A 27742-nucleotide genomic window follows, 5' to 3' on the forward strand; every position below is an offset into this window, starting at 1 on the left:
GTTTTAATTGGTATATTATGAAAATATAATATGTTATAAATAAAATGACACACACACACACACACACATATATATATATATATATATATATATATATATATATATATATATATATATATATATATATATATATATTTTTTTTTTATTGGACTGTAATGATTAGCCTACTATTTCTTACAACCAGATTTTAATATCAAATTAATATTTATTATTATTATAAACTAATATATATATATATATATATATATATATATATATATATATATATATATATATATATATATATATATTATTTTTCTTAAAGTAGGCCTAAATGGCTGAATAAATGTACTGGAATTTTTTTTATATATATGACACATCACTTTGTCCTGAACAATAATGAGTGATATGATTTTTATCATATTCTGATAATTTTTTGGGACAAACCAATTTTGCCTGGCATCTATGGTTTCAATATAAAATATCAAGGTAACCACCACTTACCATGAGAGAATATGTATTATTTCAGACATTTATGAGAATGCTGTGGAAAAGAAAAACATTAGATGGAATGTGAAGAAATTCCGTTTTAGATCGAAAGACCGTATTGACATTTTCTTTTTAGAATGAAAAATAAAAAGTCACTTTTCCCCACACTCACGCCAACTGATGATACATTATTGAGATTGTCGGCGGGGCATCAGATAGGCGTGGCCCGTGCTGTAGTTCAGCGCTGAGAGACACGTGATAGGCTGAATCAACCTCAGCTGTCGCCCGTCATGACAGCCAGCAGCAGCAGCTCTCTAGTGTGCAGAACAAACTCTACCCTACAGCTCACAGGCACCCGGACCCTTTTATTTTGACCATCCGAATCATCATATACCGGCTCGTCATCGCGTATTCTTATCCTCGTGCGTTGAAATGGTCATCTTATTTCAGGATCTTCCGCAGAACAGGTCGCTCTGTCTCCTGGACGGCTGATTATTAGTCGCCATTACGCAGTCAATGTTATTAAAACTGTTGCGTCTTGCCTTACTGCGCATCCCAGTAGTTTATCTCTCTTTCAATAGACCATAAGCGGTGGACGCTCCGTAAATTTGTTTACTCAAGACGCCTTATATTAAGCCTTTATTATCAGAATTGAGCCACTGAAGGACACTGACACCGTGCAGCGATGTTCGAAACCAGAGGAATTCCGTTTGTATTGCTTGACATCGCGTGCCTAGTACTTGGTAAGTTTTATTTGGCTTAATTGCTTTTTTTTAATTCATACATTTAGATTTGAATCCATGTTTTAAGCCATATAGAGAAGTGTCGATCATTTATAACCATGTTAGGACAAGCCAAGTGTCTGTAAATAAGGTGGTTAAATTGTTAGTTTTAGATGTAAATACGCGCTATACCGAAAGAGTCCGCAGATATGAAGCTCGTGGAAACGGGGCAGATCTGGACGCATTCATTGTGTTGTTACACCCGTGAACATATACATTGTTTCCATGCATGTTATACTTAATTACACGGGAATCAACATAGCTACAATGCCACACGCACATTAACCACACACGACACCCATAGTGTGCGTCATAGTGCATACTGAAGCCTATATACACCCTCATTTAGCAGAGACATCATGCGTTATCAATATTTTCCGTAAGGGCGTTACCTTTGTGCAGAGAATCTCCTATGCATAATGTCTCAGCCTCGGAATTAACCAATGAACTGAAACATCATTGTAACAACTTCAAATCCATTAAAAACCCGCATAGCTTTTCTGAACAACAGCCAGTAAACTACTCTAAAGGACATGATAAATGACTAAGATTTACTAGAAGATACTACAAGTTTTTGCGAACAAAATCAGCAATAGAAATGTTGTAATTAAACCATGTTCACTTCGTAATTATTCAAGCCATGCTGGGAACACCAGCTTGCAAGTAAAATTTATCCGTGAAGTTGACTTAAATTAAGAAATAAATAAGGTCCTCAACTTTAGGATTGGTACATCATGACATACAGTACTGTACAAAAGTTTTAGGCACTTGTGAAAAATGTTGCATTGTGAGGATGTATTCTAAAATAATGCAATAAATAGTTTTTATTTAGCACTTTGTGTCATACAAAGTCCAGTAAACATAAAAAAGCTAAATCAATATTTGATGTGACCACCTTTCCATTTAAAACAGCACCAATTCTCCTAGGTGCACCTAGACACATTTGTCTTGGTTGTTGGCAGATAGGATGTTCCCAGCTTCTTGGAGAATTCACCACAGTTCTTCTTTCTATTTAGGCTCAATTGTTTCTGTCTCTATGTAATTTCAGACTGACACGATGTTCAGTGGGGAAAAACAAATGTAGAATTTACTTTCAACTTCATGCTTTAAAAAAATAGGTACTTTCTACATTGAATATGTACTTTTCCACAAAATGCTTGTATATTACATGAATAATCATTTAATTTAGGGGAAATGGGGTAATCTGGGACATTAATGTTGGGCAACTAAGCTTTGATGTGTACATTTCTTACTGAATCATAAGCAGGAATGTTAACATTACCATACTAACTGGTTTGTCACGTGAAGTCTCGTGGCACTAACAATTAAATGCAGAAGTTAATAGGGAAATAAATGCCACATATTACCCAAATTCACCCTATAATATTGATATTGTATTCACTTTGAATTAGCTACTATCAGGGTTCCCACAGTTATGAAAAACCTGGAAATATCAGATGAGTTGTCATTTCCAGGTTGGAAAAATCTGGGAAATCCCTATTGTGATAATACGTTTTTCTAGTTATGCTCCATTCTATCGTATTTTGTTTGTTAGGAAAAGTTTTGTAAAATCCTTATCTAGTAATCACAACTGGAATAAGTCATGGGAATTCATTGCTCAAAATATGGAAACACTGTACTGTATGATCAGGTCTAAAAGGGTTATTGCCCCGCTAGATTTCCCCCAGAATCTTCTGATATCCCCGTCCCAGTCCAATGAAGAGACAACCACTTCCCCACTTTAAAGACCTGCCTTAAATTTAACATATGCATATCTCATATCTAAAAGTAGCTTACAATCACTGATTTCAAGTCGAGACATGTCTCATGGCTTTCTGGGAAGGCTTCCTGATTTTTTGCATTGGCCAGTGCATATTTACATAAGTTACCCTCTAAATTCAAACTAGAACAGATGGGAGCACATTAAAGCCAAGGGACGAATTCATGGGTTCAACCCTGAAGACTTTTGTCAATGGTAAAATGCTTGATAATGCTTACATCACATTTTTGTTTTGCCGTTTTCACATTTCTATCCCTGAGAACATGTTCAAAGATTTAGCGTGCTGTTGTACTACAATGGGGCTTTAGTGGAGCATGGAACAATTTGTTTACGCGACGATTCCTTCTTTCAGGCTTGAACGGCCAGCTTTATCTATACGTATGTCACATGGGTTTAGCGTCAATAAAAGACCCATACTCTTACTGGGACATAAGCCTGAGGCTCGATGAATGAGGGTTTGTGTTGTTTTCTCATAATGCTTTGCAATGGCAACAACAATAGTTTGAGGCTATGGAGGATTCAAAGTTTACATGACAAGTTCTGACGTGAGACTTTAGACCGTCAGACCCCATTAGGGTGATGTTGAGTAGATAAAGATATGTCAGCGTCAGCAAAATGGCTAAAATGGAAGAGGCTGCATGTGACCAAAAAGAAAGGAAAATGAGAATTTACATTACATTACGCTTTATTATTTGTTTGATTTGCCATAGAATGAACATTATGAGCTAGTGTTGTCACAGTACCAAAATTTCAGTAGTCGATACCAATGCCAGTGAAATTTCACAGTTCTCGATACCAATTTCGATACCACAGCAAAAATATGCTAATATGATAATGTGCTACTGAACACATAAGTTTAGTTATTTTGAATATTATTTGAAAGATTCTTTTTCAGAACATATTTTAGTTTAATATAGTCATAAATAAAAAATAAAAAATGTAAAAAGTGAAAATTTATGTGAACTTTTTAAAATGTCAATGCATTTTTTTTTGGCCAAACTTTTATCCAACAGCTGTCTTGCTTGTGATATATTGCTTTATTATTATTATTACAGTGAATATTACATTTTACTATACATGTGTAATATATTTGTATTAAATTCTTTATTTAATTTCTTCAATTTCAGGCATCTAGCTTTTATTTTGAATCATGCTTTTATTATGACGTTGTTTTTTTTGCCGCAAGCTTCACTTTACCAGATAAACACTTCAAGTCAAGTGGTTTTTATTGTCGTTTCAACCATATACAGTTAGTACGGTACACAGCAAAACGAGACAACGTTCCTCCAGGACCATGGTGCTATATAAAAACAACAAAGGACCAACACAGGACCACATGAGACTATACAACGAAATAAAATACCTATATAAAATACCTATGTATACCTATATAAAGTGCACGTGCAAACATGTGCAAAAAGTACGGGACAGTACAACAAATTTCTAACAATGAACAGGACAATAGACAACATGACCTAGTGTTATCGTTGAAGACTTTCAAGTCACGTCTGAAATCTCATCTCTTTACACTGTCCTTTTGAGTTTGAGAAATGAAATGTAAGACACAGTTTTGGAGTGTTTCTATTTTAGACTTCTGGTGTTTGTGTATGTGGTAATTTGGAAATATTGTGTATTAAATTGTATTACTGTAAAGCACTTTGGTCAACTCTGTTGTTTTAAATGCTATATAAATAAAGCTGAGTTGAGATTAAAAAGCACAAATACTGTGATTCATTATAAATATATATTTTACATGTGCTGCGTGGTTCACAGTGGATTAGTGCTCTGCTTTGTCATCTCAAACAACGTGAATCTCGTTGTCATCTCCTCCTGTCTGTGGAGTTACCCAGAGTATGAGCGGTCGCATTTATACATTCATTTAAAGAATGCAGCTCATCCACGCTAAGATTGCAGCCTTCAGCGGTTTAATAAAATCACACTAGAACATGTCTCTTGGATTCATTTCCATTTCAGTGTAAAATGAGTAACAGAGCACACATTCAAAATAAGCCTGTGAGCGTTTTAAAGCAGTCGTGTATGTCATATTGACACACAACTTGAGTCTTTGCTCGGTACTGCAGAAACACTGGTATCGTTACATCTTTTTTATTTTAGTACCGACATGGTACCAAAGTACCGGTAATTTTGACAACACTATTATGAACCCTATTTTAAGAGTGCTAGCGCTAATTGCAGCACAGTGACTAGCTCCTTTTAAATGCTGCGAGAATGTTATTCTCGTTAGGATTGTGATGTACGCTCCATTAAATTATAGGGAATGTAAGTAGTATTAATCATTGTCATCCACTAACACAAATCATGGCTAGAATAAATAGTGATTGGATCAGAATGCACTTCACTTCTACCAGTCGATTTTGAACAATTAAATTAATTTAATGAAACAAAAAAATTAAGCCAAAAATACAAAATATATGTAAATATCCATCCATCCATCTTCAACCGCTTATCAGAAGTCGGGTCGCGGGGGCAGCTGCTCCAGCAGGGGGCCCCAAACTTCCCTATCCCAAGCCATATTAACCAGCTCTGATTGGGGGACCCCGAGGCGTTCCCAGGCCAGTGTGGAGATGTAATCTCTCCACCTAATCCTGGGTCTTCCCCGAGGCCTCCTCCCAGCTGGACATGCCTGAAACACCTCCCTAGGGAGGCAGCCAGGGGGCATCCTTACCAGATGCCCAAACCACCTCAACTGACTCCTTTCGACGCAAAGGAGCAGCGGCTCTACTCCGAGCTCCTCACGGATGACTGAGCTCCTCACCCTATCTCTAAGGGAGAAGCCCACCACCCTTCTGAGGAAGCCCATTTCGGCCGCTTGTACTCGTGACCTAGTTCTTTCGGTCATGACCCAGCCTTCATGACCATAGGTGAGGGTAGGAACAAAAATTGACCTATAGATCGAGAGCTTTGCCTTCCGGCTCAGCTCTCTTTTCGTGACAACTGTGCGATAGAGCGAGTGCAATACCGCCCCCGCTGCATCGATTCTCCGTCCAACCTCCCACTCCATTGTCCCCTCACTCGTGAACAAGACCCTGAGGTACTTGAACTCCTTCACTTGGGGCACTACCTCCTTCCCTACCTGGAGTACGCACTCCATCGGTTTCCTGCTGAGAACCATGGCCTCAGATTTAGAGGTGCTAATTCTCATCCCAGCCGCTTCACACTCGACTGCCAAGCAATCCAGTGAGAGCTGAAGGTCACGGACCGATGATGACATGAAGACAACATCATCTGCAAAAAGCAGCGATGAGATCCCCACCGAACCGCACACCTTCCCCACCCCGATATCCTGTCCATGAATATCACAAACAGGATTGGTGACAAAGCGCAACCTTGGCGGAGACCAACCCCCACATGGAATGAACTCGACTTCGTGCTGAGGACCCGGACACAGCTCTCGCTTTGGACGTACAGGGATTGGATCGCCCTAAGAAGGGACCCCCCCACCCCGTACTCCCGCAGCACCTCCCACAGTCTCTCCTGGGGGACCCGGTCATACGCCTTCTCCAGATCCACAAAACACATGTAGACTGGATGGGCATACTCCCAGGCCCCCTCCAGGATCCTTGCGAGAGTAAAGATCTGGTCCGTCGTTCCATGGCCAGGACGAAAACCACATTGTTCTTCTTCAATCCGAGGTTCGACAAACGGCTGAACCCTCCTCTCCAGCACCTTGGAGTAAACTTTACCAGGGAGGCTGAGAACTGTGATACCCCTGTATTTGGCACACAATCTCTGATCCCCTTTTTGAAGAGTGGAACCACCACCCCGTTCTGCCACTCCTTAGGCAATGTCCCAGATTTCCACGCAATGTTGAAGAGGCGTGTCATCCATGACAATGTAAATATAAATAATATATATATTTTTTTATTATTATTATTAATGAACGGGTAATTTTGTGTAGAAAATGAGCTTCAGACTTTACAAAAATGATGTTACTAAACATAACAAAATCACAATTTTTTGCTATATTCACTTTACCACCTTTTTATTTAAGTGTATAGTCAGTACAATCTGATGAAAGAAAATTGGTACATTTAATCAACAAATAACAGCAGTTGACAAGGCTGTTGGTAGATTTTGGAACCGACACTAGCCGGAATGACCACTAATCACTCAAGTTAGCGGCGATAACCTTAAAATGGTCAAATATCGGCTAAATTTATCGGCCTTGTCGCTAAACCAGTCTAATCTCTGCATATGATGCTGAACGTGTGATACAATGAGGAATCTTTTAAAAGGATTTATCCAGCAATGTATATAGACAACATTAGTAGCAACGTGACATCAGACACGATCAGTGTTTTATAACCCAGTAGTAAGATGATGTCACTTTTAAACAATAGATATTCAAAGTCTCTTATACTGCCTACTAGGTGTCCAATCTCAACACGCTTTGTCCATTATAAAACCACAAGTGTCATATAATTATTATCTCATGTGGAGCGCTCTAAGTGTCAGTTGACCTTGGCAGCAGCCAATCATCAACCCAGGGAATCAGCCCTCACCTTTGATTAGTTGGTAGACCTATATAGAGTTGTTAACCTATTGTTAACCCTTTTTCGCCTACAGCTGGCCTCCCACTTGCAGCGTTTAACCTGGGTAAAATCAAACCGTATCAGCGTGGCTTTTTCTGTAATGATGAGAGCATCAGCTATCCCTTCCACTCCAGCACAGTCACCTCCACTGTGCTCTACACAGTGGGCTTCACAATTCCTATCTGTAGTGTAAGTAATCCCCAACAGCATCCACACAAGACGTGCCCAGAGTCTTTCCTTTTAATTTAGATTTTCAATTTCGTTCGAAATTTTAGTTTTAGTTTTTCCCAACCTGGTCTCATAACATAATGTTACTATACCTACATTTGTGCAAAAAGTTTATCACATGGCTCTTTGTACGTATCGCAACAGTTTCCTGGTGAAATGTACTCTAGGTGCTACAACAACATGGACTTTATACAAATCACAAATATAAGGTAGATTATCTGTTCATAAACACCTTTTGCCCTGTTCCTGACACAATGCTATCTTAAGACATCAAAACACTTTTACTGTAGTGCATGATTAAGTAATAGTGCAATACATTTTAACGTTTAACTCGTAAAAACAGTCAGTCAGTGAACATGATAGTGAATAATTTAGCAAAGAGGATTGAAAAATATAAGGATAGACAGTCAGTAACATTAATGAATAAGATGCAACAGGCATACTATTTTACTCGCAGACAAAAAGCTGTTTATTTGTGCATGGCTTAGAGTTACAACAGATGTGGTTTATTTTTTCACGTTTTATTTTCATGAAACAAACAGAATATGAAAAAATTGTAACACTCGATTACTTGGAGCAAATACTCCCAAATAAAAAACGCTGTGATATGATGCGTATATGCAGAGTTAATCTTCACGCTAGAGTGCATCTGACATGCTGATGAATGGCTAAAGGGAAGTCAGGCGGCTGCTCCCGCGTCCTAGTGCTTGCCGAATGCAATCTCTGTCAGTGCGACCTATGCACAGATGTGACCTATCTGTGATTTTTATTTTAGATTTTTTTCTTACAACAACTCAATTTTGACCCGATGTGATACATAGCTCAACTGATGGAATGTTACACTTGCGGTGCTAAGTACCGGGAGTCCGGAAGACAACGGTAGTCAACACGCAAGTTGAAAGTGTCAGAAGCACCACAAAATGACGTGGTTGCTTCAGCATTTGCGTTTTTCTTCTCAAATTTGCTTGACAATATCGGTTAGGTTTCCATTTAAGGTTTAGGGTTGGAATGAAGGTTTGTTTATTTGAAATTCGATAGAGCAGTAACGTTATCTTTTTTCTCTCTCTTTAAAATGTAACTCTCTTTTAGCGCCACACAGTGGACATTTCACCTCAGAACTGCTGCGATACTTTTAAAAGATCTGACTGGAGTGAGTTTTATATTAGTTGGTGTAGTTTAGGGCTGCCAAAGTTGACGTGTTAACTGATATCATTGAAACAAGTTTAACGCTTTCAAGATGTCTTAGGGCTGTCTAGATTTTATCGGTATCTAATGGCACTTTTATGTTTAAAGGTGAAATGTAATGTATACTATGTATCAAAAAAACTAAAAAATCTAAATTTCAATTCAATATTAAGATATTTTTGGAATCATGAAAAGCATAGTTTAGTTAAATTTTACTTTGAACTATTATGTTTGTTTAAATTGGTTTATTTTATGTTAACAAAAACATTTTCATTTAGTTTTAGTTAACGATAATAACACTGTCCCTCACACATCAATAGTATTCTGTCTTCTTCAGGATTTAACTGACTGTTGCACCCAAAGGAAGTGGCCCATCATTTTAAGTGAACAAACAACCTAATTGACACCAAAGAGCAGCTGGTTCAACATTAGATCGGACCACTAACAGGTGCAAACTGCCACTTGAATAGAGCAGCTTAGTGTGATTGAACGCAGCTGTTCAATTACTTTAATATGTGCTGGAGGGTCTGACACTGCTTGAGGTTGTCTACAATGTAAGCGTCAAAGCAGCACGTTGACGACATCTCAGAATGTTCACTAACACGGACCAATCAGCTGGAGGCTCTAGTTTACACTTCAGCAACAGTACAATGAAATTCAAATTTATTTTCAACAGAAATCAAGTAGGCCTAATTGTGTATTGAATAATTTAATAGATCCAGGCAAAAAAAGTAATACAAAATGAGTGCCATTTCATTGACCCTACAACTGCGTACTGTATATATATGGTTAAAAACAAAAGATTAGAAGGCCAGAGACCATAAAATTACAAGCTGGGTTTGATGAAATGGTCAGAAGTTATTTAAGTACAAAATTTATGCCAAAGATGTTTTAATAATCATATATGTATATTATAATGTTATTTCGGATGTACAGGGAAGTGCTGGTGTAGCTCTTCTATGCATTAAAAATAGAAATGGGATTTCAACTGAATGCAGTGGGTGCTTTCAGTGTAGACCACCATTGACTGTAACACAAGCAATCTAGTCTAGTTGTGTCACAACACGCCGTATGGATCCAGGGTAGACATGGTGTCAAGATTGAAACAAGAATTCTCTGTAGGTCAATTGCACCATCGTTGTTTTTCTTTGTCTAAGAACACTCTGGGCATATTGCTTTGCATTACCTCCACTTAGCCAAGGATGTCCACTTGGTAGAAGAAATTGCCTTGAGCATGTGTTTTAGATTAAAATAAATTTGAGGTGTTTTCCGCTCTGAATGTATTTGAATGCAACCTGTACTGCTTTCAAAGTTTTTTCTTTTTCTTTTAAGACATAAATGGAAATTTGTGGTTTTCATCTTGAAGGGCTTCTCATGTTTCCCACCAAACCACAGAAACTTCCTGAATATGTTTAGTAAGGGTCAGTGTTTGGTCAAAAATCAAATACTCAAGACCAGACATTGTGCAAAGCTATGGTTACGTTTTATCGTTACTGTCAAGCATTTTAAAATAGTTTTAACACAAAATTATATGAAAAAGAAACTAAACTGCATATTGAGTCTGAAATGTGATGAGTGATGGTTAATATCTTCAGGAGCACAGACAGAATACTTTTTACTTCTAAAAAGGTCTCTTGGAGTGCAAAGAATACTTTCCAGGAACAACCACAAATGTTTGATTTGATTATATAAATTTAGACCATTTCAGACACTGTTGTGTTTGACACAAATTGTTCCCAGTGTGTGAGCTAATACTTCATATTGAGTGTGGTGTGAGTGACTCATTTCTTTAACTTGATGAAAACCACAAACTGCCCATATTGCAGGGTTTCATGACCTCTGCGTAAGCAACCCTCAGCTTCCGCTTGCTTTGCCTGTCCAGGCATCGTGCAAAGCGTGCAAGCAATGATCTGAACCAGTGATCCTTCTGAAATCCTATACGTTTCGACAGTAGTTCATACACCATGACAATGCAGCTTTCAGCGAAGATGGCAAGAAGAGATGGTGTAATTTAAGGAGCTGTCTTCTTTGGAGAGTTCTGGGAAATGTTGGGTAGACGTCTCTGATCCATGTGTCTGATACCTCTTAGCAGGCAGAGTGGTTTATGGACATTAACATGGGAAAAATGACATACACATGTCTAAGCATTCCACATTCACTGCATGTTGGGTAAACGTCTTAATTCCTACCACATGCTTTGCTGCCTCGCTTGAGTAACCTTTATGTCTCTGACAGGCTTGTAATGTTTCTGCTGGTAATGTCTCACCATGGTCATCCTTCTCACAGATTTGTTCACGATGTTTGTCACCATAAAGTCAACGTGAAATCACAATCAACCCGATTTGCTTTCTTAATACATGTTCCTTTTCGGATTGTGTACGATTCACCGGTGCACATAATTGCAAGTAAAAAAAAAATCCACTATTGCGCTTTCGTAATTCATCATGAATCCCTCGTACTTTTCAACCCCTCTCAATCTAACAACCTGGCTCAATTCTGGTATTTAATGGCCAATTATATCAAGTTTAAAAAAAAATATTATTAGAAGTAAATTGTGTAGCAAACAGCATTTCACGTTGACTTTAAAATTTCTAACAATGAAACAACATTTAATCCTGAAATATGTAACTTTTAATGTTAAAAACACAAACATTGAAATAACATCATCCCAAATTAATATGTAGGGGGCACCATCAAATGACGTGGTTGCTTCAGCATTTGCGTTTTTCTTCTCAAATTTGCTTGTGACACTATTGGTTAGGTAAACAAAAGAATTTACTAGTGCAACCCCCTAGATTTTACTTGTGCACCACCATTTGGCTAGCAAAACCACCAAGAGAGACTCAGCCTGGTATAACAAAGGGAATCTATTTGCCCACCCTAAAACCCCAAATCCTTGTATGATGTTGTGCAAAAAACCTGGGCTTAAAGCTTAGAAAAAGCATTTTGGGGAATAAATGGAGGGAGCGAGAAAGAGGGCGGGTAATATCATTTTGAGATGTTTGAGAAATTCACTAAATGTTCAGACAAACAGATACACAAAGACCACTTGGGTTTGCGCTCTGACAAGATCTGCCTTATATCATAGCGTGCGGTTAAATCATTTGTGCTTTATTTGAGTGTCTCCACTTCCCATGTCGACCTCAAAACCACTGGAGACTGAAAACAAAGCAGTAAAATCCACTTCAACAAGAATAGCTTCAATTATAAAAGAACAAAGCTTGACTTCTGGTGAAATTGAGCCCCAGATGCCGCATTACCACCACCACCTCTCTAATCCTTTGTTCTTCTTATTTTAAAGCGGGAATCCATATTTCTGCATAACTCACAGCTTTTCCTCCTGTACACACCTCACCTAAGACATTACTTGCTTGAACTGGGGAGAATAGGACACATACCCCTCTGTTAACCTTTTTTCTTCTCTCACTGCTTTTTTTTTGCTAGTTGGACTCCCATTCGCAATACTCACAATACAACACAAATCATTCAAACGAGGATTTTTCTGTAACGATGACTCTATCAAGTACCCATATAAAGAAGACACCATTTCCTATCAGTTATTAGGAGGAGTAATGATTCCTATCACTGTGCTTACTGTAAGTGCCTGCCTGTTTGTTACACTAGCAGCTCACCCCCTTCCTGTCTCTATTACTCTCTCTCTCTCATTGTGCCTCTCTCTCTTATTGTTTATTGCGTGCTTCTCTGGTCAGTTGGGCTTATGTACTCTAGCTTGTAAGCTAGAGTACATGAAACCGAATTGAGATATAACCACAGTTCGGAGGACTTAAGGTCTTGTAAATAGGTGCTTAAAGGAATAGTACAAAAATGAAAATTCTGACATCATTTACATTGGTTTTGTTTGAAAACTCAGTTTTCCAAAGTATACGGTTATGGAGAGTTTTCGAAATGCTATTTGGTGGAGGAAAATTCCATCCTGAGTGACCACATCTTTCAAAAAAAAAAAAGGAAAAAAATACCATAAATGTAATCTGTACGACTCTAGATACCGCTATATTTCTCTGAAGTCCTTTTGACTGAAATAGAAGTTTAAGTCGTTATTCTCCGAAAATCTGATTTAGCTTTCAAATCTCAGTCACGCTTCCACATATTGGTTACAAGACGTTGTCATTGACGTTAAACCTGGTGTAACACTCCAAGTTTGGAAAAGTTCAAGCACAAATTAGTATTTGAAAACAAATGGCGGAAGGGATGATTTTCAGCGAGTAATGGAAAAAACTTCTTTGAGTTCCTAACACAAAGCTATCATATGTTTTAAAAAGACTTAGAATATAGTACAAGAGCCATATTGACTACTTCAGTGTGCATCATATGAGTTTGAAACGACAGGAGTAAATGATGACAGGCTTCTCGTTTATGGTGTAACTGTTTGTTCAAGATCTGCACTTCACTCTTGTGACTGACTTTTGCAAGTTTGAGATACAAAGACTTAAAAGCCAACCAACACATTGGAAAAATTGTTGCTAGTCTTCTACCCATTCAGTGGTCCCATTAAATGCCTATACACCACAACATTTCTTGTGATGAAATGGTTACAATTTGTCCCCATTACGTTTAGACGATAGAGCTGAAGACTCTCTCTGTGGTTACATCTCACAACTGTTTCTGTAAAGCAGGCTTTTTATCTAGTGTGGTAGCATCTACAAGCCTACACTATACTTTTAAGGGCAATAGAAACATAACTGAGTTTACCTACTATGATTGCCATTTCCTTTATAAATCTATATAGCCTCACAGTCACCCATGAAAGCTTAAAGCACAGATTTGTCCAAATGTTATTAAAACATTTGATTTAGTTTACTGCTAATGGACACTTTGAACAGCAATGCTGTATTGAATGGGTTAGAACTCCCATTTACATACTGTAGAGCACTTTTAGTTATTCAAACTAGTTTTATATCAAGAACACCATATTAAAACATTAGTGTCATCCTAGCATACTGTACCCAAGGCCTACAATTGCTCATAACTCTCAAAACCAGCATCTTTTTATTGTGATTGGTAATATTAGACTAGACTCATATTTCATTTGACACAAACAGGAACAAGACTGTGAAGAATAGAAGTATTGTCCATTCAATGTCATTCTCTTGTGTAAACTGGTCTAACGATACATTGAAAATAAGTCCAATTACCAGTAGGGAAGGGCATTCATCAATAATTTGGCATTTAAATATTTAAGCTCATAAAAAATTAGTAAAAACGAATATTCTATTATTTAAATTAAGGTAATTAATGAGAAAGAGACTTTATAAAATAATTTTAGTCATAAATGTTGCGTCACCATTAAAAAAAAAAAACAAGTTTCTAATTATATTCAAAACAAGCTAAAATCATTTACTGTGTTTTTTTTTATATATCTAAACAAGCAATGCGTGAAAACAAAAAAAAAAGAATAGAATGAAAGCATTTAAGCTCACGCAAAGCCAAGAAAAAGAAACCTCTAATGATGTAGACTGTAGCAGTTAACGTACAGGACGACTGTAAACACTCGACATGAGATACAATATAAACATGATAGCTATTATATGGCTTGTTTTTGTTGAGGAAAAACAAGCATATCCACATGCTCCGTAAACTATACTCATTTATACACACCAGTTTAAATGATGGAATGTCCCTTACCTCAGCTAGCATAGTCTTTCTCGGATGCCATGTCTGTAGTTTACAGAAGCATCATGGGGCTTATGTTGCTATGGGGACACTGCTCTCTGTCGGAGCTGCACATATACTAGAGTAAAGTTTAGAGCACTGATCCAGTACATTTAAACACGGCCAGCTTTCTCACAGTAAGCCACATTCTCCCAATTACCCACTTTTCTGGTGTCCATCTGAACGTACTGAGTGATAGAAACATTTGGTCAACTTGTGTCCACACTCAAAAGCGCCACCCAGTTTATTCTGTTATAACTGCCAGTTTTAGTTTGTGTGTTCAGGATTTAACATGCATCTCACGATGTATATGGCCAGCAAAGCAAAACGTTCATTCGAATAGTATTTTTTCTTTTCGAATAATTACTGCAGAACGAATATTTGGCTACTTGTGCACATCCCTAATTACCAGTAGATGAAAAACTTTCGAAAACATGACTTGAGAAAATTAGACGTGGCCTGAGACAGTATGACATTTTGAACGGATTGTATTCTCATCCCTCACAGTCTTGTAAGCATTGAGTCTAAATGTCAAAGACCTAAACATGGGTAACTGTGATAAAGATATGTTAGGGAAACACCAGTGATGGCTGCATTGTCAAGTGCTACTACTGTCCGATCTTTTTTTCCATTCTTGTACATGTGGACATCCTTCTAAGACCTAAAATCAATCCTCAAATTGTCAGATCTCTAACACATGATTGACTGCAAAACAGTCATTGACATTTCCACCAGAACCTGGACAAAGTAACAGTTCTTCCATTCCTCTCTCATCACAGATGATCATAGGGGAGTGCCTTTCAGTCTATCTAAAGTGCATCAAATCAAAGTCTTTCTGCAACGGTTATGTAGCCTGCATCTATAAGGCCATCGGCACCTTTGTGTTTGGTGCCGCCATAAGCCAATCACTCACCGACATTGCCAAGTATTCCATCGGCCGTCTGCGGCCACACTTCCTCGATGTGTGCAGACCTGACTGGAGTCGGATCAACTGTACCGGAGGAGCTTACATTGAGGACTTCAACTGCACTGGAGATGAAACCAAGTACAACGAGGGCAGGTAGGTTACACACTTCCCTTAGGTCTGCCAGTAGTATTTCCTGTGGCTCAACTGGTAAAGCACAGGGCTAGCAATGCCATTATCATGGGTTTGATTTCCATGGACCAAACATGCTAATAAAATGCTAAATGTATACCTGGTTGCATGTCAATATGTAAAAGCACTGTCAAGAATCAGTCCAAATTTGGCACAGATCTAAAAAGTGGATTTATAATGAAATTCAAGATGGCCAACTGGAAATGTGGCTCACCATGGAAAAATTAGTAACATTGAACTCTGCTTGACAAAAGGAATCTAGGGGCATCAGGCACATGCAATAAGCCATATTACTCAAAAGTTATATATATATATATATATATATATATATATATATATATATATATATATATATATATATATATATACATACACACACACACACACACACACACACACACACACACACACACACACACACACACACACACTTGTACGTACATTGGTGGCCCAAAATGTGGAATAATGTACAGATTTTGTTCTTATGGAAAGAAATTGGTACTTCTATTCACCAGAGTGGCATTCAACTGATCACAATGTATAGTCAGGACATTAATAGCGTGAAAAATTACTATTACAATTTGAAATAAATGTTCAGAGCATCTTAAACTACTTCAAAGTGTGCAGCATTGACAGCATTGTAGATCCTTGACATATTAGCTGTCAGTTTGTCCAGATACTCACACATGTCAGATTTCACCCCACGCTTCCTGTAGCACTTGCCATAGATGTGGCTGTCTTGTCGGGCACTTCTCACACACCTTATAGTCTAGCTGATCCCACAAAAGCTCAATGGGGTTAAGATCCATAACACACTTTTCCAATTATCTGTTGTCCAATGTCTGTTTCTTTGCCCATTCTAACACTTTCTTTCAACTGTGGCTTTTTCTTTGCAATTCTTCCCATAAGGCTGCACCCCTGAGTCTTCTCTTTACTGTTGTACATGAAACTGGTGTTGAGCGGGTAGAATTCAATGAAGCTGTCAGCTGAGGACATGAGTCGTCTATTTCTCAAACTAGAGACTCTGATGTACTTATCCTCTTGTTTAATTGTACATCTGGCCTTCCACATCTCTTTCTGTCCTTGTTAGAGCAATTTCCTTCCGAAACAGCAAAATCTATACATTATTCAAACTTTTGGCTGCCTGTGTGTATATTTTATATATATATATATATATATATATATATATATATAAATAATCACACACACATATATATAGAAATGGGGGATATAGAGATGTATAGAAAATGAATACTTTTTTGGGTTGTTAAGTTTTGTTTACATTGCAACATTATTGTCATGAAAGTTACACACATTTACCCCCTAGTTCTCATTGCCACAATGTGAAATTAGTTTTTTTTTTTAAATGTAAAATATTTATACATTATAGTAGGACTCTCTTGGTACAGATTTTAAATTACAACATTTGTTGTACAACAGCATCCAGCAAACAATCTCAATGGTCCTAAATAGTGATAGACTGATAAATCGGCCAGGCTGATATTTGGCCAATTACTGCGATTAACAGAAGTGTTAAATTTCCCTTGTGTCATTTCCAAAATCTACCAATAGATTTGCCAAATGATAGGTTTTTCCCCCAGCTTGAAATAGAGGAGAATGGCCAGGCTGGTCCAATCTGACAGGAATGTGAAATCATCTTGTCAGCTTGACCAGTATGGCCATTGTCCTCTGACTGCTGTCATTAACAAACCGTTTTCGTGCCGCTCGCTGGATGTTTTTTTGCACCATTCTGAGTAAACTCTAGAGACGTGTTGTACGTGAAAATCACAGGTGATCAGCAGTTACAGAAGTACTCAAACCAGCCCATCTGGCACTAACAATCATGCCACGGTTGAAATCACTGATCACATATTTTTCCCCATTCTGATGGTTGATGTGAACATTAACTGAATCTTCTGACCCCCGTCTGCATAATTTTATGCATTGCACTGCTGCCACACAATTGGCTGATTAGATAATCATATGAATACGTAGGTTTACTTAAAGTGGTCACTGAGGGTATTTATTTGGGGTAAAATATTACCTGGATATTTTCTTGACAGATTTTGTGAGAATCACCCTATTGGACACTGTATAACAGCTGTTATTGCAACTTCAAGGTTGAAGGACTCATCGCAGTTTTGCTGGTTAATGTTGAAATGGAGGGCTTCCTCAAGTCTTATCCTTGAACCATTTTTCTGTCTTTTTTTGGTGTTTAGAACACCCATGCTGTAGTTGTTAGTCTGTGGTTCACATGCTCTAGTGCTCTTGAATCCTGTGGTAAGACGTTTCAAGAGCACATAGTGGGGCTGCGGGTTTCTGGAACTGACTCAAGGCCAGCAGTATCCCTGACCCTCTCAGAATGCTCTCTTTTACCGTAGGTGTGATTCCTGTCTCTCAGTGGCATCTCTTTGGTCCAATGTTTGCCTAGGAGATGATGCCATTAATAGAACAAATAAGAAGCAGTGGATGGTCTGAGCCCAGAATAACTCAGATCACCTTTCAATGGGGGTCTTCTTGCTAAGCGGCCATGTATAAATGCGCACAAGGTGGTAGGAGTCGTCCAGGTCAAGTTTAAACATGCGATGTCTAAATTATTGAAATGCCAATTTTACATAGATCTTTAGTTCTTTGAATTAGGGTTGCACTACAGTGCGGTTTCATTCTCAAAGATGCCATTAAGTTCTGAATATGCCATTTGAAATGCTTGATTCCTGGTTCCTACCAGATAATTCACTTTGGCTCAACTTTGTCTCATGGTGACCCGGTCTGTAATTGAATCAGGAACGTACCGATCTGACCTCATTTTATCTTGCGCACAGCTCTAAACCTGTTAAACCCTGTTTTTGTTAGATCAATAGCATAGGAGTATGTTAACTTGTCAGTTCAATAACATCTGTACCATGAAGCTATCTGGCAAAATGTTATGCTGAAATAAAATCGTTATGGTGGTTGTCACTGGTATAAATACTTTGACATTATATACTGATAGTAATATCTTTTGGCTCTTTTAACGGTCAGCACGTGTCAGTGGTAACAGTGTTGCTCGGATTGTTCCAACATTATTTGCTGGCAGTCACAAGGCGGATGCTCCTTGATAATGTGGCCTGAGCTTAAGTAAACAGGAAATCACGAAAGCCGGCCGGATAGCCAGAACACCCTACCTTCCCTGACGCTCCCCACACTTCCCCTGCCCCCCACCAGTTAACACACCACTCCAACATAGTTTTATTACCCGGAAAAGGGTGTGTGCTTTTCAAAGAGAGTGTGCACTGGGACCAAATGGGACAGTGCAATCTTTGCACAGCATGGGATTTAATGTTTGGATTCCTTCCCACCAACTTGTCAAAGTAATGCTTGGTTTGTGTTTACAGAGTTGCAAAACACATGTCTGCTTGGATTTTATGGCTCCATACTGTTGCACAAATAGTCATCACATGTAGTAATAAGTAGTTAAATGGACCTGCTTTGCCCACATTGATCCTTTAATTCTCTGTTTCAGGCTCTCATTTTACTCTGGTCACTCCTCATTCTCCATGTACTGTATGCTGTTCCTGGCAGTAAGTATCATTTAAATACACTTAATTATTTGTATTGTCATGACAATTAAAATATAATCCTCACCACTGATATACAACAGAGCTCTCTGGAATACTTGATTCTGATTGGTCAGTCGCACCATTAGCAACTGATATTTTACTGGTCATCCAGGTATTGCAAGTCATCTGTCCTATTTCTCGTATCACTAGGCAATCTTTACAAGTAAGCCAATACATGTATTTAAACTCAAATCAACATTTCTTGTCCGTTTATGTATTTATTGGACAAGCAGTCTTGTAATAAGTGGAATGAGATGTCAGATTGTCATCACAAAATAAATCCCTTTAAGGTGATGTTAGTCCAGACCACCCCCTGTCAGGATTTATATTCTGATAAACACAGACTGACTAGATTTTCCTTTACAAATATTAAAAAGTGTAGGTATTGCAGTAAAGAGAATAACAGTTGAGTACAACAGGAGTTAAATTGGCTGTGGACATGTCCTTAATTGTTATGGAAAACTTTACAATGCAACAAATCTTAATGGTCTTAAATGTAGGCTTCGTTGTCTTTTACGCATTTGTTTTAACTTGAGTTTTGAGTCCTGTATTGTTCAGAGCTGTTTTTTTGAGGATCAGGTTGCAATCGAACCACAACGTGCATTTCCTTTACTCATCCAATCACAAACCAGATGAAGGTCATTACTCTCCAGTAAAGCCACATTTTTTCCTGAATGAACAGGAAATGGGTTTAATGTTTATGTAGATTTATATGCTTTACTCTATTTATTGTCCATTTGAAATCAGCCATTATACATCACAAGGTGGTTTATTGATTTAAGAGCAATCTTAAGGAGTCTTATGGCATTCAGCTGACTTCTCCATTACAGCCATGTTAGCAAACAGAACAAGCATTAAAGTGCACACTTTTAAACCCATCACACTCAAGGTCAAAGTTCAGTAGCTCCCAGAAATGCAATATTGAAGTAGTTTTTCAAAGTTATCTAACCACTGATATGGAATTAAACTCCTTATCAAAATCAATATAGATAAGATTACAAACATTAACCACTTTAATCAAACCTAGAAATGATTCACGATTTTCACAATCCTATAAATAGACCTGTTGCTTGATGGAATAATCATTAACATTAAAGAATCATTTCCGGTTTGGGGCTTGTTTTCTGCAACTAAAATAACTATAGCTGGTTCTGGATAAAGGAAGTTTCAATCTTGATGAGTAGGTGTGGCTATTGATTGACCGCTCTGATGTTTCACACCAGTATTTTTGTTACATGCCCTCAGGCATAAGATAATAAAGCATGGGATTTTCAGTAACATGAAAACACTAAAGCCATATAAGTATACTTCAGTTTCAACGCAAACGCATAGTGTCTGTGTGTAGTCTAACATTCAAAGCGCACATACGGGCATGTGCTATGATTTATGAGATACTGGTCTATTTGTCTTCAGGAATTTAGACCCAAACAAATGCTGGTATCACCTGACCTCTTCACACATCTACGGTTGTTGTTTACATCTTAGTTTCCTGTTGTTTAACAGCAATCTAGAGCGTCATGACCACAATGGCTCAATTGTGAGTAATGCCACCTTGTGGACCCACAAATTTCTGCAAATAATTCCAGGCACATGCAATTACAAAATACAGCCTGCAAGCATTTATTATGCACACATAAAATTGCAGTGAAAAATGTGATTAAAGGATTGGCATGTCACACAATCACATGTGCAGTATAAGTTTGCCAGGTAATATTTCTTATCTTTCTCATGCCCAATTAACCATTGAAAAACCTTTATTTTATCCAAGCTTTATATTCAAGCACGAATGCAAGCCGAGTGGGCACGGCTCCTTCGACCCACGATCCAGTTCTTCCTGATCGCTGCCTCTGTCTATACAGGACTGTCCCGTGTCTCAGACTACAAACATCACTGGAGTGATGTACTCACAGGCCTCATACAAGGAGTAATTGTGGCTTTACTAGTGGTGAGTGATACTACCAACTCCAAGCAGACCATCTCGAAATCATGTGAATTCTGTTTCTAATTTAAACAATGGTAAGCACCACGTAACCAGAAACAAACAACTTGCAACTTCCTCATACTTGGTTTTACTGTTGTGCAATATACAGACCTAAAAATAACTTAAAAATATGTAATATATAGACTGAAATTTCAGGCTTTATGACTGTAGGTGCGTACACACTGCCAGCGACATCGCGCGCGACAGCGACTCAATACCATTCATTTTCAATGCGAGCACAGCGACTTCCGGCGACACGAGCTGTCGCGACCAATAGGAGAGAAGACGGGAGAGCTCACGTGATCCTTCTCTCTCTCTCAGCTCCTGCAGTAACGGAAAGGTGGATGAAAGGCTAATTCTTGCTGTTAGAAATGTTCCAGTGCTCTATGATATGTCTCTTCCCACGTTCAAGGACATTTTTAAGAAAAATACTGTGTGGAAAGGTGTATCTGAGATCGCGGGGATTTTATGGACCCAGACAGACCGGCATTTGCATTTTCGCCGCAGATAAACAGACACTCTGGCAAACAGCACGCCTTGTTTCTCATTCATCTTTGATATAAAGCATTTTATGTACTGATTCTATTTATATTTAGTCTTTTCCCTCCAAAATGTTTGTTTTTAGTGGCAAGAAAAGAGATTCGCTGTCAACAGCAATGGAATGGCATCCGTGAATGTCATTTATAAACGTTACTAGGCAACCAGTAGTGGGAACGCCCACTAGCGACTTCACCGCCAGCCACTGGCGACCTGCAGCGATAAAGTCGCTGGCAGTGTGTACGCACCTTATATCATAGAGCACTGGAAAATTTCTAACAGCAAGAATTATCCTTTCATCCATCTTTCCGTTACTGCAGGAGCTGAGAGAGAGAGAGAGGATCACGTGAGCTCTCCCGTCTTCTCTCCTATTGGCTGTCGCTTCCGTTAGTCGCTCTTCATTTGAATAAAGTTTAACTTGTCTCAACTTTGTCGCGCCGCTGGACACGCCCACATCTAGTCGCCAACGGTCGCGACAGCTCATATCGCCGGAAGTCGCTGTGCTCTCATTGAAAATGAATGAGATGGAGTCGCTGTTGCGCGTGATGTCGCTGGCAGTGTGTACGCACCTTTAGCAATAGAGCACAACAGTGGTCTTCTGATCCATTCATTTTATGCTTAAAGATACCTTTCTAGACCTTTAAGCAATGATATTTGCTTCCAATTCATACTTCTGGTGAAAAACTAGACTACACATAATCCTAAAGAGAGCTCCACCAATCAGAGAAGTCTAAGTTACTATGGAAACCGAAATAACTGCAAATTTGTATACATCTGAACATTTTGTAATAAAACAAATTATGCTTCATAAATTGGTATTAAATTGTAGCATTACTGTACCACCAATTTTAATTTGATTACATAATTTGTAATGCATTGTGGGATTAGTTAATTCTCTTATTGAATAGGGCAGTGGTTTATGCAGTCATTGTAACTCTTTATTCCCCCTATTTTCATACACTTAATTGCTTCAATGTTTATAATGTTGCAATCTCGGAGCTGGTTGGGTTGGTTAGAACTCCTAATTTTGAAATCACTTTGGAGAAAATTAATGAGAAAAGTTCCTTCTGGGACCAAGCAGATGGCACATTTGCACTTAGCAATTCACTCCTTAATCTCTAAAACATTGTGACTCTTACACCCTACAGGTATTCTTTGTGTCAGATTTCTTCAAAAAGAATGTTGAACCCCAGAAAGAGGTAGAGATCCCACACACCACCTTACAAGAGACGCCTACGAATGGAAATCATTACGACAGCCCAAACTAAGCTATCAGGAAAGTTTGTGACATGCCCCATGGAGTCGATGGGAGAAGGATTAAGCATGCACCCACTATGAGGGCAGACCACTAGGTTGGAAACCTGTGAATGTAACTTGGCTTTTAATGTTCTCTAGACCCCCCCTCCTCTCTCTGGGGATTGGTCTCTTTACGGACACTGTCCCACGTTGCCTTGGCTGGACTGCTTCTGCTGCTACCACAGCTTCATGTGTATCTTCTAAAACTAATATAAGTGTACCTCTATTAAGCCACAGAAAAGAAAAAAAAAAAACATACTTTTTTATCTGTATGAATAAAAGAAATTACTACAGACTTTTTTTTTTTTATTAAAACTGATAAAATGTATGTACAAAATATGTTGCGCTTTTTGATGAAAACAAGAACCTATTATGCTTGATATGAACACGAATAAAACAATAATTATGTTCAATGTTAATTGTCTTTCAATGTCTAGAAAAAAAAAAAAGAAACCTTATCCAAGGCTCAAAAATAGGTGTTGAAGGATCACAAATAAAGACTGGCAGCAAACACAATATCCCTCTTGATCTTCGTTATACCTGTGAAAACAAGAAAGTGTACATAAGTTTTTTTTTTTTTTTTTACATTAACCCTTGCCCATTCACAAACATTGAATAAAGTGGTTTCTTTAACAGTGGCTATGTCCCAAAAACCTAGTGTGCGGTCTACCCAGACAGCATTTTGGGCACCAAAACCAGCAGCAATCCTGTTGTCAACTATGAAAAATCGCAGACTACAGCTACAATTAAAAAGTTACATCTTAAAAGACAAGACTGTTTTACCCAATTAGAGAATATTTAGCAGAAACCGGCCACTTTTAAAATTAAATTAGAACGCCCAACTGATGCATCAAGGAAGCCCTGCCTTACAGGTAAAAGAGCCAATCACATTTTAGATAGACATCATCTGTCAATCATCTTGAGAATGTGCTTTAGCTATACAAGCTGGGATAATTGTGTTTGTTTTGCACAATCGGAGAACAATTTATTATACCAGCGTTGTCAGATTTTACTGCCGATTTTAAATGTTCTTTAACTGTAATCTTGACCAACCATTTTTTAGATTTCATCATTCCCCTATTCAAGTAGATAGGAGCTGCACTGTCATGATTGGAAATAGCCTCTGATTTGTGAACGACCCCTCAAAAGACAGTAGACAGCAGGGCAGTTCACTAGGCTTTAAATCTTGTCTAGAAACTACAGCTCAAAAGTTTCAGTTCATGGAATTGTTGGTGTAAATAAATTATTCATGACTCAAAACACTGAACGGAAAGCAGTTGACTAATTCCACTGGTTCTCAGCATGTGATCAATAATTAAATCTTTCCAAGCTACGTTACCAGTCTAGTGCTTCAAGCTGCACACAATAAATTGGATACTCTCTGCACAAGTCTCTATTTAGTTGAATGAGTCATGCCATCAGTCTACGGGATGTCCTACCCATTGCAAACTTGTTCTCCAGCTCTGTATTTCCAATGGCCTTGGCCGCCTGGCACATCTGTCTCAAAAGCTCCTCCAATCTTCGCATGCAGCGGATAATACTGCCTGAAAGAGTGAGAGGGGTAAAGTGAGGTTAGTCTTCTCTGTAGACTGATAACATATCTGCAACTCAATCTTACTCACTACATACCAACCACATATTGTAATTTTCAGCACTTTGTAAAATGCATAATCTGGTTGCATATGTTCCAAAACACTAGTGAGCAGCAAACTATGGAGGCAGCAAAAATAATTCCAAGGTGGCGAACTAAGAGATATTTTGATAATAAAAGAACTCCATTCAATACCTAAAAACACAATATTTTAGCCAATATTTGTGTAAAAGTCAGCTACTCATGTAGGCAGTAAAGCAGCTCACTAGGTTTCGGAACAGAGCTGTAGTTTTGATGTCCATTTCTATAAGAACAGTTTATTGGCAAAAGGATTTACCTGGCATGATATTTTAAGCTCTCCTAAGATACCAATTCAACATACAATCAGTGCAGGGTGAAAGGGGGAAGAAGAGAAAGAGAGAACAGGGGAACTTCCAAATGTTTCATAAAATAGCCCTCCTTCACTGCAATTTATCATTAGTTCTTTGCCATTTACTAATGCACATGAACAGAGCCAAAAGCTCTCTCAAAAGCTGAAGCATGGACAGATGGGGGATTTTCTTGACAGCAAGACATGAGATCCGTGTTTCAAGACTCACGTCATGCTGCGGACAGAGCCAAATCTCAGAACTCAGACCTCTGGGAGAACACATGTAAAAACATTTCACTTTTCATCATGCCTCATATTGTACTGAAGAATGAACAGCCACAACATTATCTAGGATTCTGAGCTCTTGCTCACAAATGGATTCCTACATTTGTTCATTTCTGGGAAATAATGTTTATATAAAAATATGAAATAGTAAATAGTAGTACTAACACGTGTCCTAACCAGGCCCAATGCGATACAAGCTATTTTGTCCTTTAAACAGCCATGACAAGTAACAAGACATTTTGTTGATCGCTTCATGTCTGTTTCTGTAACATCATGCAGGGTAGCCACTCCCACTGCAAGATCTCATTGGTCCAAAAGCTGAGGCTTTAGTGGGCCTACCATCTGTGTACCTCAGCAGAAATTGAGATTCATCAGACCAGTCTGTTTTTTTACAGTCCAATCCTGTGCCCACTGCAGCCTCAGCTCTCTGTTCTTGGCTGACAAAAGTGGAACCCAACGTGGTCTTCTGCTGTTGTAGCCCATACCCGTCAAGGTTCGACATGTTGTGCATTCTGAAGATACATATATGCTTTACCTTAACGTACATTCTTGAAGACAATGAAGGGCCATGAAACAAGACGACTTGCAGTCTAGAAAGCATACTTGACCAAATAAAATTTGCTCTCTATGATCTTCTCTGTTACTTGATATCACACCAACACAATTATGTATACATTATTTGATTTATCACCCTGCCTTATCAGAAAAATATTGAACCATAATGCAGAAAATGCAGTGTTCTGAAGGAGCTAGTACCTTCAAACACATCTGTCATCTTGCATATCTGGGAGAATGATGAGCCGTTGGCCCAGGTGTACACAACATCCATCAGGTGCGGGCGGAACTGGTTCAGATATGTGTCCTCATCCACGTCCAGCTTGGCCTCTGCAGACACCTTAGCAATACGCTTGGCACATTCCTAAAATTACATTCATGTTTGTTAATAAATGGGATCCATTGTCACGATTCTACTAATAGGTAAATTGTCATTTAGCTGACATTTCTTTATCTAAAGCAACTTGTACTTTTATTAAAGTTCAGGTGAAGTCCATATTTGCCGAAAAGTTTCCCCTCTGCAGTAGCTCTCACACCGCGCACAATTCGATATTGCACATAAAGATGCTTGCAATGATGTCAAACATCACTGCTTTTTGAACATCTCATCATTGATGGCAAAACTGGCATGAAATGAGCCAGTTGACCCTTAAATTACTTAAACTAGTATCAAACAAAAACTTCTACATATTATTAAGTAATAGATTTTGCACACTCAATCTATCAACAGTTTATTGTCAGAGTGGTTGAACTCTAAAATGAGGCCACCGATCTGACCTACATGTCCCGACACAGGAAATCTTCAAACATAGTAAACTCAAACAACAACGCAAGATTAACAAGTGCGTCTTTCCAGGATCAGACTGACCTATCAGGGTAATCTGTGAATGTAAGCAGTGAAAGGAGTTTAGGCATTATTTGGTAAATAGTGCATGTGATACTGAGCTTGTAATGTTAAGACTTTCTCCACTCCGAACACTCTACCTGCATCTGTCGCAGTGGTCCGGCCAGTTGCTCGGTCAGTTTAGGCATCTCATTGGCCTGTGGATGGAGGGAGAAACAGCACATAGTCAGAGTATAAATAGCAATTGGACACCTTGGTGTAGCGCCCTGGATATAAGCCATCATGGTGCAGAATTAACTTTCTAACTCGTGTAAAGCACAATCAGACCCTGACATGAACAGATCTGCCAGGCTTATGGGGAGGCTTTAATATAGATCATGAACACCAAATCAAAGTGGATGACCTCAAATAAACGGTTTGTTTTGTAACATTAAAAATTATACCACAGACTTTACACCAAATCAATGTTGAATGGGAGGGTGGTAACCGTAACGCTGTATATACTCTAGTGCGACCCCACCTCCTTCTACACATACACCGTGTTTTGGCGTTGCTATATGCAACGCACATTTAAACCTCAGTTCAGAACACTCTGTGCTGTCAGTAGAGGGTTAAACTTTCGACGGACCAAGTCATGTGACAAAAAAAACATGGCACTGAAACCCCAACAAAACTAGCTTTTCCATTAGAAATCCTATATATATATTGTTGATTTTAACATTGAGAAAAAAAACATTGTTGCTTTCTGAGGCTTCATATCGAGTTAGGATCAAAATAAGGTGCAGTTCCGAACCCAGTGCAGTCAAACAGCACACTGGAAGTTAAGTCATACACTAATAAGGGAGCATCCTATAGATTTCCCATGCAGCTGAGTGCATTCACTCCAAAAATCTGATCAAAAGTTCAGTTTCAGGATGCAGAT

At 38.4% G+C, this 27742-nt stretch overlaps 2 protein-coding genes across 3 annotated transcripts in view; one reads left to right on the forward strand and one right to left on the reverse strand.

Annotated features, from left to right (window-relative positions):
- Positions 1–729: 729 nt before the first annotated feature.
- LOC127635625 (phospholipid phosphatase 1-like) lies at positions 730–23588 on the forward strand. 2 transcript variants are annotated; one of them, XM_052115780.1, is made up of 6 exons: positions 730–1211; positions 12441–12592; positions 15446–15726; positions 19265–19322; positions 21130–21306; positions 23028–23588. In XM_052115780.1, the coding sequence occupies exons 1-6, from the start codon at positions 1154–1156 to the stop codon at positions 23145–23147; spliced, it is 846 nt and encodes a 281-aa protein (XP_051971740.1). In that variant the 5' UTR covers positions 730–1153; the 3' UTR covers positions 23148–23588. The 2 variants fall into 2 exon arrangements, with proteins under 2 accessions (XP_051971740.1, XP_051971739.1); XM_052115779.1 differs by lacking the exon at positions 12441–12592 and adding an exon at positions 7618–7772 and having other exon boundaries at positions 731–1211.
- LOC127635624 (exosome RNA helicase MTR4) overlaps positions 23577–27742 on the reverse strand; it is a 43519-nt gene continuing 39353 nt past the window's right edge. The window contains exons 24-27 of the mRNA XM_052115778.1: positions 26961–27017; positions 26178–26340; positions 24615–24719; positions 23577–23715 (exon numbers count right to left, since the gene is read on the reverse strand). Of these exons, the coding sequence (XP_051971738.1) occupies positions 23663–23715; positions 24615–24719; positions 26178–26340; positions 26961–27017 (378 nt within the window). The 3' untranslated portion in view covers positions 23577–23662. The remainder of the gene's footprint in view (positions 23716–24614; positions 24720–26177; positions 26341–26960; positions 27018–27742) is intronic.

The sequence above is a fragment of the Xyrauchen texanus genome, chromosome 43 (assembly GCF_025860055.1).
Source record: "Xyrauchen texanus isolate HMW12.3.18 chromosome 43, RBS_HiC_50CHRs, whole genome shotgun sequence".
Taxonomy (NCBI): Eukaryota; Metazoa; Chordata; class Actinopteri; order Cypriniformes; family Catostomidae; genus Xyrauchen; species Xyrauchen texanus.

Bases quoted from the DNA above. Each gene is read 5' to 3' on its own strand.
- LOC127635625 (XM_052115779.1), top strand. From the start codon at position 1,154: ATGTTCGAAACCAGAGGAATTCCGTTTGTATTGCTTGACATCGCGTGC. The intron at 15,727-19,264 runs GTAGGTTACACA...TCTCTGTTTCAG, and splicing joins ACCAAGTACAACGAGGGCAG to GCTCTCATTTTACTCTGGTC. The intron at 21,307-23,027 runs GTGAGTGATACT...TACACCCTACAG, and splicing joins TAATTGTGGCTTTACTAGTG to GTATTCTTTGTGTCAGATTT.